The sequence below is a fragment of the Anarhichas minor genome, unplaced genomic scaffold (genome assembly GCF_050575085.1).
Source record: "Anarhichas minor isolate MPS153535 unplaced genomic scaffold, ASM5057508v1 ptg000026l, whole genome shotgun sequence".
Taxonomy (NCBI): domain Eukaryota; kingdom Metazoa; phylum Chordata; class Actinopteri; order Perciformes; family Anarhichadidae; genus Anarhichas; species Anarhichas minor.
The window spans coordinates 18,779,807-18,796,791 of record NW_027466472.1 but is presented as its reverse complement, the minus strand read 5'-3'; the positions used below and the strand labels follow the sequence as shown (position 1 = coordinate 18,796,791).

At 44.8% G+C, this 16,985-nt stretch overlaps 1 protein-coding gene across 1 annotated transcript in view; it reads right to left on the bottom strand.

Moving 5' to 3' along the window:
* ryr1b (ryanodine receptor 1b (skeletal)) overlaps positions 1–16,681 on the bottom strand; it is a 73,996-nt gene extending 57,315 nt beyond the window's left edge. The window contains exons 1-5 of the mRNA XM_076100610.1: positions 16,111–16,681; positions 4,200–4,322; positions 3,989–4,090; positions 493–567; positions 276–354 (exon numbers count right to left, since the gene is read on the bottom strand). Of these exons, the coding sequence (XP_075956725.1) occupies positions 276–354; positions 493–567; positions 3,989–4,090; positions 4,200–4,322; positions 16,111–16,158 (427 nt within the window). The 5' untranslated portion in view covers positions 16,159–16,681. The remainder of the gene's footprint in view (positions 1–275; positions 355–492; positions 568–3,988; positions 4,091–4,199; positions 4,323–16,110) is intronic.
* Positions 16,682–16,985: the final 304 nt, after the last annotated feature.

Genomic DNA, 16,985 nt, shown 5'->3' with positions numbered 1-16,985 from the left:
ACATTGTCATTATATCAGTGGCATTAATGGTCTTAAATTGACAATAACACTGAGACAACAGTAGTCATCATGATTTGTGACAGGCCTTATGCTCTGCAATAGAAGATATGCACTGCTGGCTCCATTTTTCTCAATAGTTTAAGGTGGCCAACTCGGCAAAATTCAAAAACCATATCATCACCAAAAATAAAACAAAATGTAACAACACTACCAGAGGAGAATGAGTTTCAGCTCAGAGAAAAAGCTTGAAAAAGGATTTCCAAATTTGGTTTTACCAGTGGCGTCTTCTTGTAAGCCCACGTCAAAGGCCAGCTTGTCCGTGAGAGACCGAGACGTAGTCAAACAGCTCAGGTACTGGGGAGAAAGTTGTTATTCAGGACATGACTGCACTACTTTGCTACAACGCAGATAAAAAAAACAAATGAGGCTGTAAACCACAGTAAAGAAAGTGGAACTAAACCATCATATATTATTTTCTTCCAACCAACTTACCATGCCTGAGTGGTAGTGTCTCAGCAGGATGGCGTGACCGTACAGTAAGGTACGATGACCCCCACCTTGGGACGACTGGAGGGGAAGAAGACGGAGAGATATTTAACAGACCAGCCTGTCAAGACTGACGATACAGTTTGAATACACCTTGATGAGACAAGGAGGGGGAAAAATGATGTATTTTAGAAGGTGCAGAGATCAGAGGAGCACATTGAGGGTCTAGACTGTGAAAAACTGAAAAAACACATCATGACCAACTTGCACCGACACTTTTGTTGTTGAGACTGTATTTTTTTGTTCTATGTTGAATGTAGCACTGTATGTCAAATATAACATTGCTGTATATTAATATTACTGCATATGTTGCATGTGACATAAAACAGACTGCCCAAGCATATCCTTTGCGGGTAAAACATCTGCTGTCATTTTATTGTAGAGACGGAGATACAGGAGAGATTAGAATGGGACGGATAAGACGGGTGGGCAAAGTGAATGTAGACAATTGTGGCAATTTACAACATTTACCGTGGCAACATCCCTGAAAACAATACTGTAGTGAGTCAGTTGTGCACAATAACTATGAAACAATATCAATTAACAGCTCCACATCGCTGAACAATGACTCTTTCCCAAAACAAATACCGTACAGGACGTGTCAGGGTCCATTCTTATGCAAATACAAGAAAAATAACAAGAACCACATCAATAGCAAAGCAGTGTGGAGACATTGCTGAAACTGGGAAGATGCTCTGCTGAAAAAAAATCATAATTCTCAGAGAAGGCATCACAATGACGGGACTGACAAAGCAAAACAAATCACCACAGATTATAATCTCACATAAACAGCAAACATAACATTAATCCATCCTACCTTTTCTCAACATCCAGCAAGGATGGAATAAGAAAACACAATTACTGGGAGAGTTATAGATAGATTAGCCAAAACAACCATTTAGTGGAGCCCACAGGAGGAGAATGCTAAACCCTTCTGTGGGGTTAAGCACCCATAATCCACTGGGACGAGTCGGGGGCCGGTGTGTCAAGTGGCAACACTGCACCATTAGCCCTGGTGTGCATAAGCGCCAGGCCTGGTGAGGACAGGTGGTGGTGGTAGCGGTGTGTGTTAATAAGGAGAGGGATAGGCCTGTCCAGTGCTCTGGGGGTGTCGGGTTTCCCCATCCAGCCCTGACAGAGGCGGGCGGGACCCTCCACTGGGCTGCATGCCACGCAATTCTCAATCCCCTGCTCACCAGTTCAAAGGCCTGGCTCGTCCACAACTCCCAACTCCTGTGAGGCCAGGAACTGACCGAGCCAGCCGCAATAATGAAACTAATAAAATGCCGCGAATCGAGAGCCTCTCTAGAGTTCCATTAGCCTCAGCCAGAGAAGGTTTCCGTCATCTATCTTATAAAAAAGCTGAAATATGGACTTTTCTGCCCACATTTTCAGTTAAATCTGTCTCTATTATTATGCGTGATTTTCATGGCGGGGTCCGCCCCATGTTCCCTCAGCATCACCCTTGGCCCATGTTAAAATCTGTGCATTACTTTTTGAGATATCGCGCTAACAAAGAGACAGGTCTGATTATTACTCGGTGCCTTTGTTGGTCGGGTTGGTTAGGTTTAGGCATGAGGAGTGAGATTGGTTAGGGTTAGGGTAGAAATATTAGGGTGAGCCAATCAGAGGCTTTGCCATAGTAGGAAAATATATATAAATACGGTCTGGTGAGGTCATTGTGCATAATAATTGGCTATGTGCTTCTGTTCGTTGCACTTTCGGAGCAATGGGCCTGCGGAGCAATGGCCATTTGTTTTCGGGATAAATGGGGTTTCGGTCCAATTGGACATTTTTAGGACTATGTCAGAATAGTGAAATATAGAAAACTTTTTGCTTTAAATTATAGTCGTAACTTGCATTCAAAGACAGATAGCAAATATCAGAATTATGTGTTTTTTAATATGTTTGACAAGTTATCCATCAGAAAAGAAAAATACACCAACAAGCCATATTAAACTTGTATTGATTTCCATGTTTTTAAAGGAAGCTAAGTTGGATAAGGCTGGAGTCATTTTTTGCAGCAGTGTGAAAACATGTTCTGTATTCAAAGGGGAACAGAAATCAACTCGACGTCAACAAAGAACAAATGTGCTGAAACAAAAAGGAACATCAAGCAGGGTGAGGTACCGTAACGTGTATGAGGCAAGAAGACAAATCTGCTGGTGATATTTCTGCATGAAACGCAAATGAATGATGCATTGTGACACCTCGCTAGATCAAATGTTTCAATTAAGCTTCTTTGTTGTTATTTCCATCTTTCCAGGAACCAGTTTTTAATATCAGCATAAAAGATGCATCTAAAGACAGTGGACGGGTATGAGTGGAGATGTGTGAATGATACAGCACTACTTCATTCAATAGGACAGTGAGTGGGCAACAGGAGAGGAACCAGGACGGTCGCCGGGTTGGTCGGCACACACGTTACAGGAAGACAGACACATTAACAGACATACCCATTGGTCCAAATCGACTGCCTGCTTGGCAGAGAGCAGGAAGGGAAGCGGAGGGGAGGGTGTCAGATAAAGGTTTTTAAGAAATCATAGGAAAATAAAAGCAGAGTTCATCTATGGTGCTCACATAGACTGAAGGATCATGATGTACAGTACGCTTTACAATAGAAAAACACCCAATCTGTGATCCATATTTAAACAAAAAGCCCCTCTAAAAAAACACAGGACTGGAACCTAGAACCTAAATCCTTTAATCCATGTTGGTGCTGGTACAGGTTTGAGTACAGTTAGTAGATATAATGATAAAGACAGGCATACGTTTTAAATTATAAATCAGTTGAAGGAACACATCAAGTCTTATTTATCATCTGTAAAGCAACATCTTCTGTGCAAACCTTGTATATGTAATGTATTATAATAATAGTGGAATAAAATTGGGTTACAAATTGGAGCTTCATAGCTGGTAAACGGATTAAAGCTGATTACAAATAAAAATAAGATATCTTTAGGAAATATGCTTGGTGGCCCTCTCACCAACAGTCACATGAGAAGATCAATAACAGAATTATAAATCTGAGATACAACACGTAAAAAGGATAGTTTTTAAATGTATGGAAGGCATTGTTGTTGGAGCTTCCAGGTTTTTGTGCTAAGCTAAGCACGTTTTTGTTACATACTGGACATAGAGATTAAATTGGTGTTTGTTTTGTTATGTAAAACAGCAAAGATACGTACATATTTCCATAGAGTGTTCCTCTTAGTGAAAAGGTATTGAGGAACACTAAACTAAAAGAAAACGGTGTCCTTAAGCAAATCTGTCAACAAAACTAGATAGTCGACTACATTATAAAAAGAACATAGTTTTCATCAGTCAGAAATATTCTTCATACCAAAGTGTATTTCTTTATTTGTCATTCATTCAAAAAAAAGGTCCAGTCTCCATCCCCTTTCCAAACATTCTTCTACCTATTGCTCATTTGGAGTCCTACCTCGGTCATCTCCACCGTGTTGGCCAACATCTCCTGCAGAGCGCGGACCGACAGGGACTGCACCAGAACGAAGCTGCATATGGCCAGGTCCGGGGGCACATTCTGCCCAACGTATACACAGCACAGAGGGGAAAGGCAAAGAGTTGATGAACACACGGTGTACATACAGTACAGGACGGACAAAAAGAGAGAGAGAGAGAGAGACTCTTACCTGAGCGTTGGATGTGGTTTCCAGGAAGCAGAGACGGTTCCCAAAGCCCTCGCAGGACAGACAGAGCTTAATCTGCTGCTCCTTCAGGACGGAGGCCGTGCACTGCAGAACCACCTGGTCATCCTGCAGCCGACACACAAACACGACACGTTTATAAATCACTGGCCTTTCATTTGCAGGACACGTTATTTTATGTTCACACTACTGAGTTCAGTTCCCTTCGATTCTTGCTGCTGCTTGTCCCTGAAACACCCACTTTGTCATATTTTAGTACACATCTTTTTGTGTCTCTACAGCACATCGCTTGACATTTGGTGCAGGCAATGTTGTTTACAATACTGACCTTTTATTGACTACAGTGACATGCTTCATAAGGAGTGCTGAAGAGGAAAACCTGCAGCACATAATGGAAAAAATTGAAACTTGCTGTGCAGTACGCAAAAACTAAAAAAACTCCAGGAGACATTTTCATTGTTTGCTCTTTCTTTTCCAATCTGACATAAAACTATCTTGTTTTATGTCTTTTGAAATTAAATAATATTGTTATTTTGTCTGGCAGCGTTTATAGCTGATTGCAGAGTATAAAAGATGCATTTAAAAAAAGTGACATTCAAAGATTTATATTTTTGAATGACCAGCTGAGAAGGCTACAAACAGCTGTTCTCAGTACAAAAGACACACGCAACTCAGTTGCACAAACAGAATGCTAACCGACAGCAATTTGTTGCTCCTCGTCAGACCCCGGACCCTCCAGAGGCCGCTGTAAACACGGCAATAAACACCACCCCCCCCCCCTGTGAAACCCACACCTGACACTCAACATTCTCAGCTGCTCCTTCTACTCTGCCACTCAGTGGATGCATCACTTAACCCGATTAAATATTCCTCTCTACAGTTCTGGACAGATCCCTGACTTTTCTCCCCTCTCCCAACAACTAATGACTCATTCTGTCTTCACGTTCTTCACCCGTTCACTGTCTGCCCTGATGATCCAGCGCCACCGATATGCCGTGACTTATAGTGTTCAGGAGAACAGGGCAGACAGCGCGGGAGTATGCATGTTTATGAGAATGGAAAGTGTTGCAGATCCGTGTCCTCATAACATGGACACCTCTCTTATACCCAGAGGCCTCTCGTGTTTCTTTGGCTGAAGAGTTTCCCCTCTTCCTTCGGCCGGGCTATCATCTATCTCACCTACAGCCTTGAAATGTCTCCTCCTGTCCCGTCCTTGTGTTCCCTGCTTTGCACTCTGGAAAGTGGAGCAATGCGCCCTCTTCCCCTTCACTGCAGACACGAGCAACACAACTCCATATGCGACTCAAGTTGCTACTAAAAAACGCACATGGACAGTAGCAACGGGGGGCTTTCGGGCAAAATCTGTAAATCTCAAGGAGGTATTGTGCAAAAGAGGGATCGAGTTTTCTATCGCGTTAAAGCAAAGTGGTGGGATTTCTTTTTCGTACACCAACAACATCTACCTCTCACACTGAGATGAGTAGCTATATGCACTACGGCGACATGGAGGATGTTCTGAGACGAGAAGTTGTAACTGGGCCAAACAGGCCACGTTTTTGGAGGACAGTGCATACGGACTCAGACTGCAGTCCCCATTAAGAGACAGGGCTGAGCTTGTGGCTGTCTAAAAGCAGACTGAAGTAACCGAGTGACTCACTGCTCCGAGACGAGATGTACGATCGGATGACAGCCGTGGACGATGTACTGTATGCCCCAATGTTCATCCGTCCATCTATTCCTACAAATCTACTTCACTCTACCTCTCTAGGCAAGATCAAAGAGGGAAGAGGACCCAGAGAACACGCTACCTTGTTTCTGTATGAATATCTCATCTATGCAAATCATTCTGTAAATATGTTCTTAGTGTTATAAAAATATTATTATATTCTTTTATAGAAATATGTGGTCTGGATTTTGATTAACTGCTGAACCAGCTACAAATCCTCTGAGTAAGTGACCGTGGGAACGTTTGTAGGAAGCCATTAGTATAATAGAATAGGGTGTTTTATTGGTCTGACGTCATACAACAAATTATTTTCAAGGTAAAAAGGGAGAAGGAAACAACCTCTCATTCATCAAATGAACAGAGTGGACTTTGAAACTTGGGCCGCGGTCGATTACGGTCAAACCACTTTCCCTTGAGCTTAATAGAAAACGTCGTGAGGTCAAGGAAAGATGTGAGGGAGAATTTATAAGGATTTAGGAAAAGACAACCGCAGTGCTAAGAGGATCCGGCTGGTCAGAGAGATGTTGCTTGCTTTTTCTTTTTCTATTTATAACAGATATAAAATGGAAGATGGCTTCAGTGACAAACTCCACGCTGTTCAGTTCAAGTAAGGATTCCTGTCCAAAACAGAACCACACTTCCTGGAAGGATGTTTTCAATTTAAACAACGACGGCAGTTTGTTATGGACAGCAGATGGTGTGGCGCTTTAAATGTGGCCGCAGCAAGGAATTGTGGGACGGCAATAACTCCTTTCCTTTCATACAGGATGGTCCGGTGTACCCTCTGCTAAAGGAGGCACCTTTCCCTATAGCGTTTAGAGTATTTGAACAGTTCGTATCATGGCTGACACTTTACACTTTTGGACCATTTCACTCAGTTAGGAACCGTCCGAAGCAAAAAATTGGACCACAGCCTTGGATTATTTCACAGACTCAACCAGTCAAGTATGATATTGGGCAGAAGACAGAACCTTGAGAGAACCGGCTGACGGAGCAGATAAACACAAAAGCCTCAGCCAGCACTTGCCAGCACTTGGTCCATGGCTGGACGGACTTTTAATAGTCTTCTGACAAGTGCATCAGCAGCTACAGAGCTGTGTCCTTACAAGAGTCACACTGTGGACCACTTCCAATGTGAATATGTGAAAAGCTGACACACACACCCCCGGGCTTAACTCACCCTCATATTAATAGAGGCAGCTTTCAGGGTGTGCACCTGACGCTTTATTGGGAGCCGAGCACATCTCTTGATTATTTGTTGATCTCAGGTGACTGTATCTGAGCCGAGGCCGGTAGGCCGCACAGGGGGAAAGCCTGGGCCGTGCGGGGCAAAGACGTGAAACCCATGTGATGTCCCATCAGCACGGTGGGTGTAGAGTTACAGCGGCGGCTAAAGCATCCGGGCTATGTGGACGTTTGGGGTCAGAGGGAGAGGAAGAGACAATTGGATGTAAACTGGCAGACAGTCAGACAAACAAACACACTACTGTGCGCAAATAGAGGTGTGTAATGCAGCGGGGATTAACAGCCATGGGCACGGATAGCGCCTGAAAGCAGACACCTTTGTGTATTCTCTAGGGCCCGACTGTTGGTGCACATGCAGAAAGAGGGTAGCCAGGGTTCCCCAGATGAGCAGGCACGCTGCCCGTCCCCCACAGGAAGCAGACCGATGCAAAATGGTGAGTATATATCCGCCCCCTCCGATCCATTCTCCATTTTGTGCCTCCTCCATCCTCAGGCTTGTGACCTGGAAATCGATCTCAGCGCTCCATCTTGATGGACATCCCAATTCCTTAAAATGCTCGAGGAGCAAGGAGGCTTGTCGGACGAGCTATAAGCGAGGAAACACCAGTGCATCCTTTGCGAAAGACTTTTCTGCACCTGTGACGTATAAAAAGAGGCGTGACACTGAAGCTGTGCAACATGCCATTTAACTGACGGCTCCGAGGCTCATTTCGTTAAAAAGCCTGTTGCTTTGACTCCTCTCTCCTCGCGTCTCTTCCTCGCCTCCTCTGCTCGCATCTCCCGTGTGCGGGACTAAGACGGGGAGGAGAGGAGGTGAGGAAAGGAATCCAGGATGTACAAATTGGGAAATGGGACCCATGGTCTCCAAGAGAGAGAGAGATCAGATCAGTTTATCTGGTGATCTGCTGTGCGGGACATTTTTATACTCAAATGATGCTATGATGGGAAATGAACACAAGTCTTCTCACCGGCAGGTAATCAGCTGCTTCATGTATTTGTCTGCAAGTTGAAAGGGTTGTTTTTAAAATATTGTTTACTGTTTCGCCCAGATTTGTTTACATCTTGGTTCACGACTGATTTCTGAATATTTTCATCTCAGTATTGGTTTCACCTTTTCAGCCTTTTTGCACCATACTCTCTCATTCTGAAGTGCCACTGCATCGCCTGCCCAGAAACCAAATCCCTCTAATCAAACGAATAATGACGAATAATAATGTCCTTTCTTTGTTTACGTTCCAGATTTCTGCCCCACGCTCTGACCACAGTGTGCTGACACAGGCCATTGATTGTGTTTCCGTGGACATAAAAAGAGAGAGGGGCAGCACATTGCACGGTACGTGGGTGGAGAGCGGTGATGGGGTTTCCCTTTGAAAACTGGCAGAGACCATGCAGGTGCACTATCAGGATCCTCCATCACAGACTGCAGTTTGAGGGGCCTGGTGGCCCCCCGCTTTGCTCAGCCATGCACTCTCTCTCATGTTTTCTTCTCTACTTGCTCGAATAAAAATCTCCCAAACAACCTGCCTATTTTCTCTTTGACCCTAATTTTGAGTCTTTCTTTCAAACATTTCTCATTTATAATTTATAATTTTTTTTAAAACTTAAATCAATGCCTCTAAAGCATTTTGAGATGAGACTCTTTTCATGCCCCCCCAAAGACACTGTAGAGTGAGAGTTAAGGGTCTGTGCCGCTCGAGGATACGAAAAGTGTGAATATAAAAAGGTCTGGCTAAGAGTTTAGGTTACACACACACTACACACCGTCTCTTACATATCACCTCGAAAATAGCCAAACCATCTCCTTAATTCCCCACCAGTATCAACAGATACAGATATAGTTCAGGAGAAGTCAGGCTTTTCTACTGCAGGTAACTGCTGTTGCCACTCTACCTCAACCCAGAGTCCAGCCCAGCCCAGAGAGTTACGAGGACAACATACATAGTATATATATATACTGTATATAGTATATATATATAAGAATTTGTAGGTAAACAGCTCAACCGAAGTCTCCAGGAATGTTCTCTCTCTCTCTCTCTCTCTCTCTCTCTCTCTCTCTCTCTCTCTCTCTCTCTCTCTCTCTCTCTCTCTCTCTCTCTCTCTCTCTCTCTCTCTCTCTCTCTCTCTCTCTCTCTCTCTCTCTCTCTCTCGACATTTAAAAGCCTGTCTCAGCAGAACATATGATGGTGGCAGTGTTACAAATGTTCCATACATTGAATGAATACTCATAAGCGACGTGTAAATCGCCTCATTTTCAAAACCTAATAATGATGCATCAACAAATAATATAATAAAGTGAACTATGAGTGATACAGTTCTTTGCCTCTGCTTTGGCGTCACAATACAACAGGTTTAACTAAGTTTCTCTGCTGACTGGCTGACAGTGGGACACCAAAACAAAAATGATTTCATTAAGAAATAGCATAGGCATATATCCTGGTGATATGTGGTATAACGTGCTATGAATGACGGGGTTCTGTTATGACTATTGTGCCGCTGAGAAACCCTTCAACCGCACACAGAAGGGCTTCGTCTCTCTCACAGTCAGCTTCTTCTGCCGTCGCTCACACTACTCTGTTTGATGTTCTCCGTTATCGCTCCGTGCTCCCCTCGTTATTCCGTGTGCGGGCCTCTTTTTCTCTCCCGTTACCTCTGCCCGCTCTGCCCTGGGCCTTCCCCCTCGGCTCCTCTCCTATTTTAGGTGGCTGCACCTGTCACTATCACATTCCCTCCTTCTGCTGACCGGCAGATACTTGGAGCTCTCACTCGGAGAAAGAGCACTCTCTCCTGCTAACAGGGAAGGCATTGGGCAGAGGAAGACATAGACGATTAGAAAAATCAGCCAATGACTTCCCAAAAAAAAGCAGATTACTTTTGAGTTACTGAAGTAGGGAAAATTGAAAGGACAGGCATTGTAAGTCTCAAAGCGTACTGTGTTCCAAGTTTCAGCAACACTGGTAAGAGAATTAGGGTTCAAATCAAAAACTAAATATCCAAAAACTCTTTTAATAGGTTGCCAGGAAATATCTACATAATAGCATGACTACGTTTCCATATCTTATGAGTTTCACTCTGAACTGAGCTGCCGGGTCCTCTGGGCTGAAACAGTGATCATTCACAAATCAGATTGGAAGACACACTGATGTTGATTTTCATTGGCACGTATTGTTTTGACAGCCCACACACACACACGGGCTTCATTCCCCTCCGGCTCAGTTAAACTGCTGCTACTACGCCGCCGCCTCTGTCTTTTCAAAGACAATAAGTCTGGCAGACAGCAGCAATTCAAAGGAGATCACTGGTGTACATAAATGATATTCTAGCTGGCCTGAATCCAAAATCTCTAAAATAAAAGAAAAAAAGTCTATTCGCTATAGAAGTAAGCAAAGACGAGCAACATCCCATAGTCCACATGAAGCTTAATAGCCTGAGAAAAAACAAATCAAACTACAAACAGCCGATCCTTGAACCTCTCTTGAAGTCCACAAAGCACACACAGTTGATCTTCATAGTTTCATCTCAGCCTTCACTCCTTCATCAACAACACCATATTGTCTGATTTATTTTCTGCAGCACAAATGAATGACTGAGCTGTGGATCCAAAACATTTTTCCTCTCTGGCAGAACTCACACATTCTGGACGATTTTGGGAATCTTGGAACAAAGGCAGTGAGAACTGATGAAGTAAACATTGGGCGTCTGGAGTGGTTTAGCTACAGCACACGTTATGCTGCATTAGCTTCTGAAAGAGACCAATGCCAGTGTTTACATTTACAACAAATCACATCGATCACTGCCAGCTATTGTGAACACAGAGCTGCTTTGTTTCAGAAAGTTGGTTTCCAATAACTCCTGAACACAATATGAAAAACTATTAATAGAACAGGCAACGATGACGCAAACTAATATGGATTTGATGTTTGAATTGCATAAGATGAATGCATCCAAAACTACACGTATTCATTAATAGGAATATGACTGACGTGTTTTATTTTAAACTATTCGATGTCTACTGTCCATCCAGAGATCGCTGGATCTTTAGAGTTGTAAAAGGTGACAGACACACACACACACACACACACACACACATACAACGTTGCATAACAGTTGTGTCACTTTGCTTCTGCAGGATCCCCCCCCCCCCTCTCTCTCTGTTTGTGTCTCGTGCCTGAGAGAGCAGACCACCTGTTTATTGTGTACACTGCTGTGACCAAAGCAGGGAGACTAACAGGTGCTGTTAGAGTGTGTGTGTGTTCGTGATCCCTCTGCAGACGTGTTCATCTCCTGGGCTCAGCACTTTGTTTCACTCAGCCTCCCCCCCCCTCCCTCACCTAATGCCTTTATAGCTCACTGATGATCACACAGTATGCGTGTAAATGTGTGTGTTAAAGAGCAAGAGGGGACAAAGACATTGGGATAAGGGGGGTGGACTCAGCAGCAGTATAATCAGATAACATATGTAGCTGTCATCTCAACTGTCGAATAGAAAAACCAGCATCAGAGAGTGATGAAAAGAGGGTAAGAGGTCAGAGGTGGAGTTTAAAGGTGAATTCAGAGCATTTCTATTGCCTCCACACGGCTCTCAACAGCACGAACAGTGCAAACAATGGCAAAGTGCTGACAGAGCTAACGATGTTAGCCTGAGGGGGAAGTGAAAGGGTGGTCGTTACGCGTCCGGGATGCCACTATTGGCGCTAACCGCCATAAGAGAGAAGTGCAGAGAGGCGGAACCGAGACTCACATGCACTAAAATGCACAGAAGGCTGACTAAACAAGAGAGTACTGAAGACTGTTCGACGACTTAATGACCAGTTGAAGAAACAGGCAGACAAGCGGCTACATGTGCTGATGAGGAATGAGGTGATTGGAGGACAGCTGGGCGTGGAAGTTTTCTTTTTGAAATAAAAGGAAAGTGTGAGGGCATCTAGTGGACAGGTAAAGAATAACACTGAAGGAGTCTGGGAAACGTGTGTGTGCAGAGAGGCTGAATGAGCAGGAACCCACAGAACCATTGTGACAGATGAAGGCAGGTCAGAGATAACGTTTCACCGCCTAAAGCCAGGGTTGAATTCACTCATCAAATCAGAATGCATTCAATTACCATATTCAGTCTATTCAAGGTAAACTTCCACTGAATTTAAGAATGAGAGTGTTGAATAGATGTGTACAAACACAAAGATTTTGCCGAATAGATTACACATTTGCTCCTTCCAAACTGACCTAATTAGCTCTAGGCTAATCAAAGAAAGACATAGAAAGATCTGGTAACAGAGCTTAAGTATTGTACCAACTTGGAGCGGAGTGCACAACTGACCCGGCTATCTGAACCCAACCCTAGAAAGCACCACCTAAGAAGTCACCGGTGGAGCATCTGACACACACACACCCTATAACCACAACTCCCTCAATGCAGCCAGGAACCCTCCTTGTCTGTAGCTCTACCATCCATGAAGTAAAGGCATAGTTAAAGACAATAAAGTCACCCTAAAGAACAACAACATAAAACCCCTCAAATCGTCCAATCCTGCTCAGGAAACCCGACAACATAAATCCTCCCGGTGAGCACTGAACTCTTCCTTTGCGGGTCAAAAGACGTCTGTATGTCTCCATCAAGTCTGGGCTCAAATGTGTTAATAATTCAAAAACAACAAGGTTGCATTTCAAAGACTTTACTTCAATGTGTAGCGGGACCTGTATGTTATTGAAATACAAATGTTTGAAAGTTATTAAAACATTGGTTGCATGTAACCATTTAAAATAAGCATTCTTCTGACCTTTTAACCTGCAAATCACCAAATCAGTAACTGCTGCTAACATTCTGCCCGTACACCTCTGACAATATCACTACTGTCCATCGACAGTCACAACAATGAACAAGATCTCTGTTCGCGTGACACGCAGGGGGACGAGCACGCACACACACAGATACCCACATCCACACACACACACACACACACCGCCGCGTCTCCCGAAGGATGCTGGCAAGTAGGACACCGACTCCTCTGGTTTCTCCCTCCAGAGTGTGCGCTCTCATAGTGGCAGGCTAAAAGAAGGAAAGCGCTGTTGCAGGCCGGATCTGGAAATACCCCTTTCCAACTCTCTCGCCCCTGCGTGATTCACACACACACCGCATCGTGTGGCATCGTGAAACAGTGACACAGCTTTCGCCGTCGCCAGCGAGGAAACGACGCCGTTGTCTGAACTCTGGGTTCCCTGATGTAGACTCTGGTGTGTTTCAGCAGCCTGTGTTACTGTTTAGGCTGTTTCTAAAGAGAAAGGGTGAGACCCCCACATTAGCTGTGAGACAGCTAATGTGGGGGCTCAAGTGCTTGCAGGTAGTTTTTCTTTTTAAAGAGGAGGTTGAAAATCAGATACCTGTTGTTCAACATGGAAAGAGCATGTAATGTCTAAGCCCCAGCAGCCAGTGTGTGGACTGTACAACTCTTCAAGCCACACTGTGTGAGTCACAGGCCCTGGGCCGCTTTAGAATAACACAATGAAACCCAGAATAGACTCGAGCAGCGCTGCTGAGTATTCTGTGTGTGGCCGATCACTGGGGATGTGAGGAAGAAGAGCAAAAATGCACAACATCGTTCCCCCATCTGTCCCACTGGACAGGATTCAGCATTTAAAGGATCCAGACTGCATCGCCTTAGTCCCAATCCCACAAAGCTTTTCATCTGATTTGGGGGATTCCCAGCAGGGATGAAAAACAGAGAAAAGGATCAACAGTGAAAGAACTGACAGGATTACAGTGCAGTCATCTTTATTAGGTTATTCCTCACAGAGACAACAATGACTTTCTCAAACTGGAGGTAATTACTTTGACAGGGGAGGAGTCTGTAGAGATTGTGTGTTTGTTGCACCATTACACTCAAGAGCCTGGCTAAACGTTTTTAAACTGTGGGGAAATGATTGATTCCTTCGCTCATGAGCATGACAAGTTAAATCTTGTACCATCATGACATAAGAGAGCCGATCATAGAGAGCAGCGGTGAACTGCGTTACTGTGGAATCACGGTGCTTAAACACCAATATGAGTTAACCTGACGTAATAAAAAAACACCCAAGCGTGCTGTTTGAGTGAAGTTCTGTAAAGCAAATTCATTTTGTCGGTGCATTCCACAACGTCCACCCTTCCTGCTTGGTCTTATTCCAGTGAAGAAGAAGCATTTTCTGGACAGCGTGCTTATTTTGTGTAAACAAACATTGAAAGTCCTCAGAGCCCTGAACACTGAAACACCTGCAGGCTAGCTATCGATACACAGTAGAAATGTGCCGCGCTTTGAGCTCACAAAAGCTATAATTTGGAAAAACAAAGATCTTTTTCGAAACCCTTTTCTGTGCGCACAATATATTTTAAACATATTAAGTGTTATTGAACGTGAGCTGGAAGGCTGTTATCCTAAACTAGACCCCGTGGTGAGATGACACTTCTGTTAAGAGCCTCATTTGTTCATTTTCAGAAGATTTCATTAAATTGTTATTAGATAACGACCTCTGGAGGAAAATGCTGAAGGGCTGAGCTGAACCCCTGCTGAGCCTGAGCATACACATGTTACAACTGTAAAAAGACGAGATCAGGTGAACGTATGAGGACAGCTGACTCCCTTCACTGGCCTCATTAAAAGACGGATAACGTGGACCGTTTGGCGGACGCTTTGAGATTCTCGCGGCACCACGAGCGCTTACGTTTTTAGCCCTTTTGTCCCCAGGCGGGGATTGGAACCCCTGACCCCGACAGCGCTCGTGTCAAAGATAAAACCCATTGAAGTGCACGAGTCGTTAATAATTCACCTAGAGCGGCATTGTTTTTCCCTTTTGAAGTGTTTGGTGTCTAATAGCTTCATCCTCACCGAGCCTCCTGGACCAAAAGGACAAAACCCCGCTGAGGGCATTCAAAGTGTCTCACTGCTCATCTGAAGAGAGGAAAACTCCGTTAATAGTTTTGTGACAGAAGCTACAGCCGCGCTGCTCTGTAATGCCACGTCCTTTAGGGACATTGTGAGCTGACAGGAACCCACGTCCGTCAACGTGATGTGCTTGAGGTCCGGGCTCTTTTGTGCTCGGACCGCTATTTCACTGCTAACTAGATTCATGTGTTGGACGAGGTCAACGCCACACAGCCGCGCTGGTGAAGCTCCACTTCAAGAGGAATGCTTACAGTGAAACCCACATCACCAGCTCAGCTCTTTTAGGTCATTTTTTTTCTTCTCCCGAAGAAAGAGGTGCATGCCAGCTGTCCCCTGAGGGCCCGGGGCAGCTTGTTGCTCTGCCTCCTCACCCCTCACTGGCGGGCGGGCTCTACTTTCCTCAGATAAAAATAGATAACGCTGCTAACAGATGCACCAGCCCCTGTCTATCTATCTGGGCTCTGACACACACACACACACACACACACACACACACACACACATATATGCATGAACTGCCACCTATCCTTAAGCCCAGAACATTCTGGACGTAATATAAAAGAGATTAGGCGAGACAATGACCAGTGCATTCTGAAAATGATCAAAATACGATGAGGTAATGTAGGTTAGATTCCTGCTCTCACACGGGATAAAAATAAAATAAAAAAATCAATTAGCAAGTTTAAAGAGAGCCACTAATAAGCGGGTCATGGCACATTCAGGGCACCGCAGAAATAGTCCACTATATAGAGAAGCGGGGCCTTGGCTCTGAGAACTGCAACTACACATTTGACTGAAATACCCGATGCCAGAAAAAGCAAAAGTGATACAAGTGGAGGAGCTGTGAAACCGAAGAACGCCGGAGTAGATCATGAGACAATTTTAGATCACGAGTTGAATCACTTCTCTTTGGCAAAATAATAATCTAATTATCTTCCTCGCTGTTCTCATAACTCCTCGACTCCTCCGGCAGCCGGTGCAGGTTTCCCAAAAAAGGACAGTGAGCAGGACTCACCGTTCGCAGGAACTGGATCTCCTCCTCTCCCTCTCCCCCTTCTGCCATCCTTCTCCGAGGGTTATTCGCAGCTCCTCGGGAGAAAAGACAAAATCCTTCTGTTCAGGATTTGGATTTTTCAAATTTTTTTTTGTATGTCCTTTGCTAGGTCCCCCTCCCTCTCCAGTCCACGTTGCACCTCTCTCCCTCCTTTCTGTACTCTCTCTCTCTCTCTCTCTCTCTCTCTCTCTCTCTCTCTCTCTCTCTCTCTCTCTCTCTCTCTCTCTCTCTCTCTCTCTCTCTCTCTCTCTCTCTCTCTCTCTCTCACACACATACAGTCAGTGTCTCTCGCTCTGGTGTGTGTGTGGGCGTGCTGGAGGACAGCCTGAGTCCTGTGGCTCTCACGGTGTTGTGAGAGAGAGTGACGGCTCCTCTCTCCTCTCCGGCCCGGCATCCCCCCCCCCCCCCCCACCCCCAACCCCAACCGCAGGGAGGGAGGGGAGGGGGAGGGGAGGGGCAGGCACCTAGTCACACAGCACCCATCCCATCGTGCTGTAGAAGTGGGCCACTCCTTCACACAGGCTGACCCCCTCCAACACACACACACACCTCCCTCCACATGTCTGAGGCTATAAAAGGAAAGGGGGTGAAGACACTTTAGGGAGTGTGCAGTAAGAACAGATGCACACACACACACACAAACTTTAAAAAACACCCTCAGAACGCTACATTATCTGCTCCACCCAGATGTTTAGATCATTCAGACATCTCCATCACCTGACGGTCAGCTGACGAGGTTCTGTCAGTTGTGTGTCCTGATGTGTCTCAGATTCAGCAGAGATGCATGATGGGGAATTTGTACAGAGCTGACTTACTGATAGGACTTAGCCCTATTT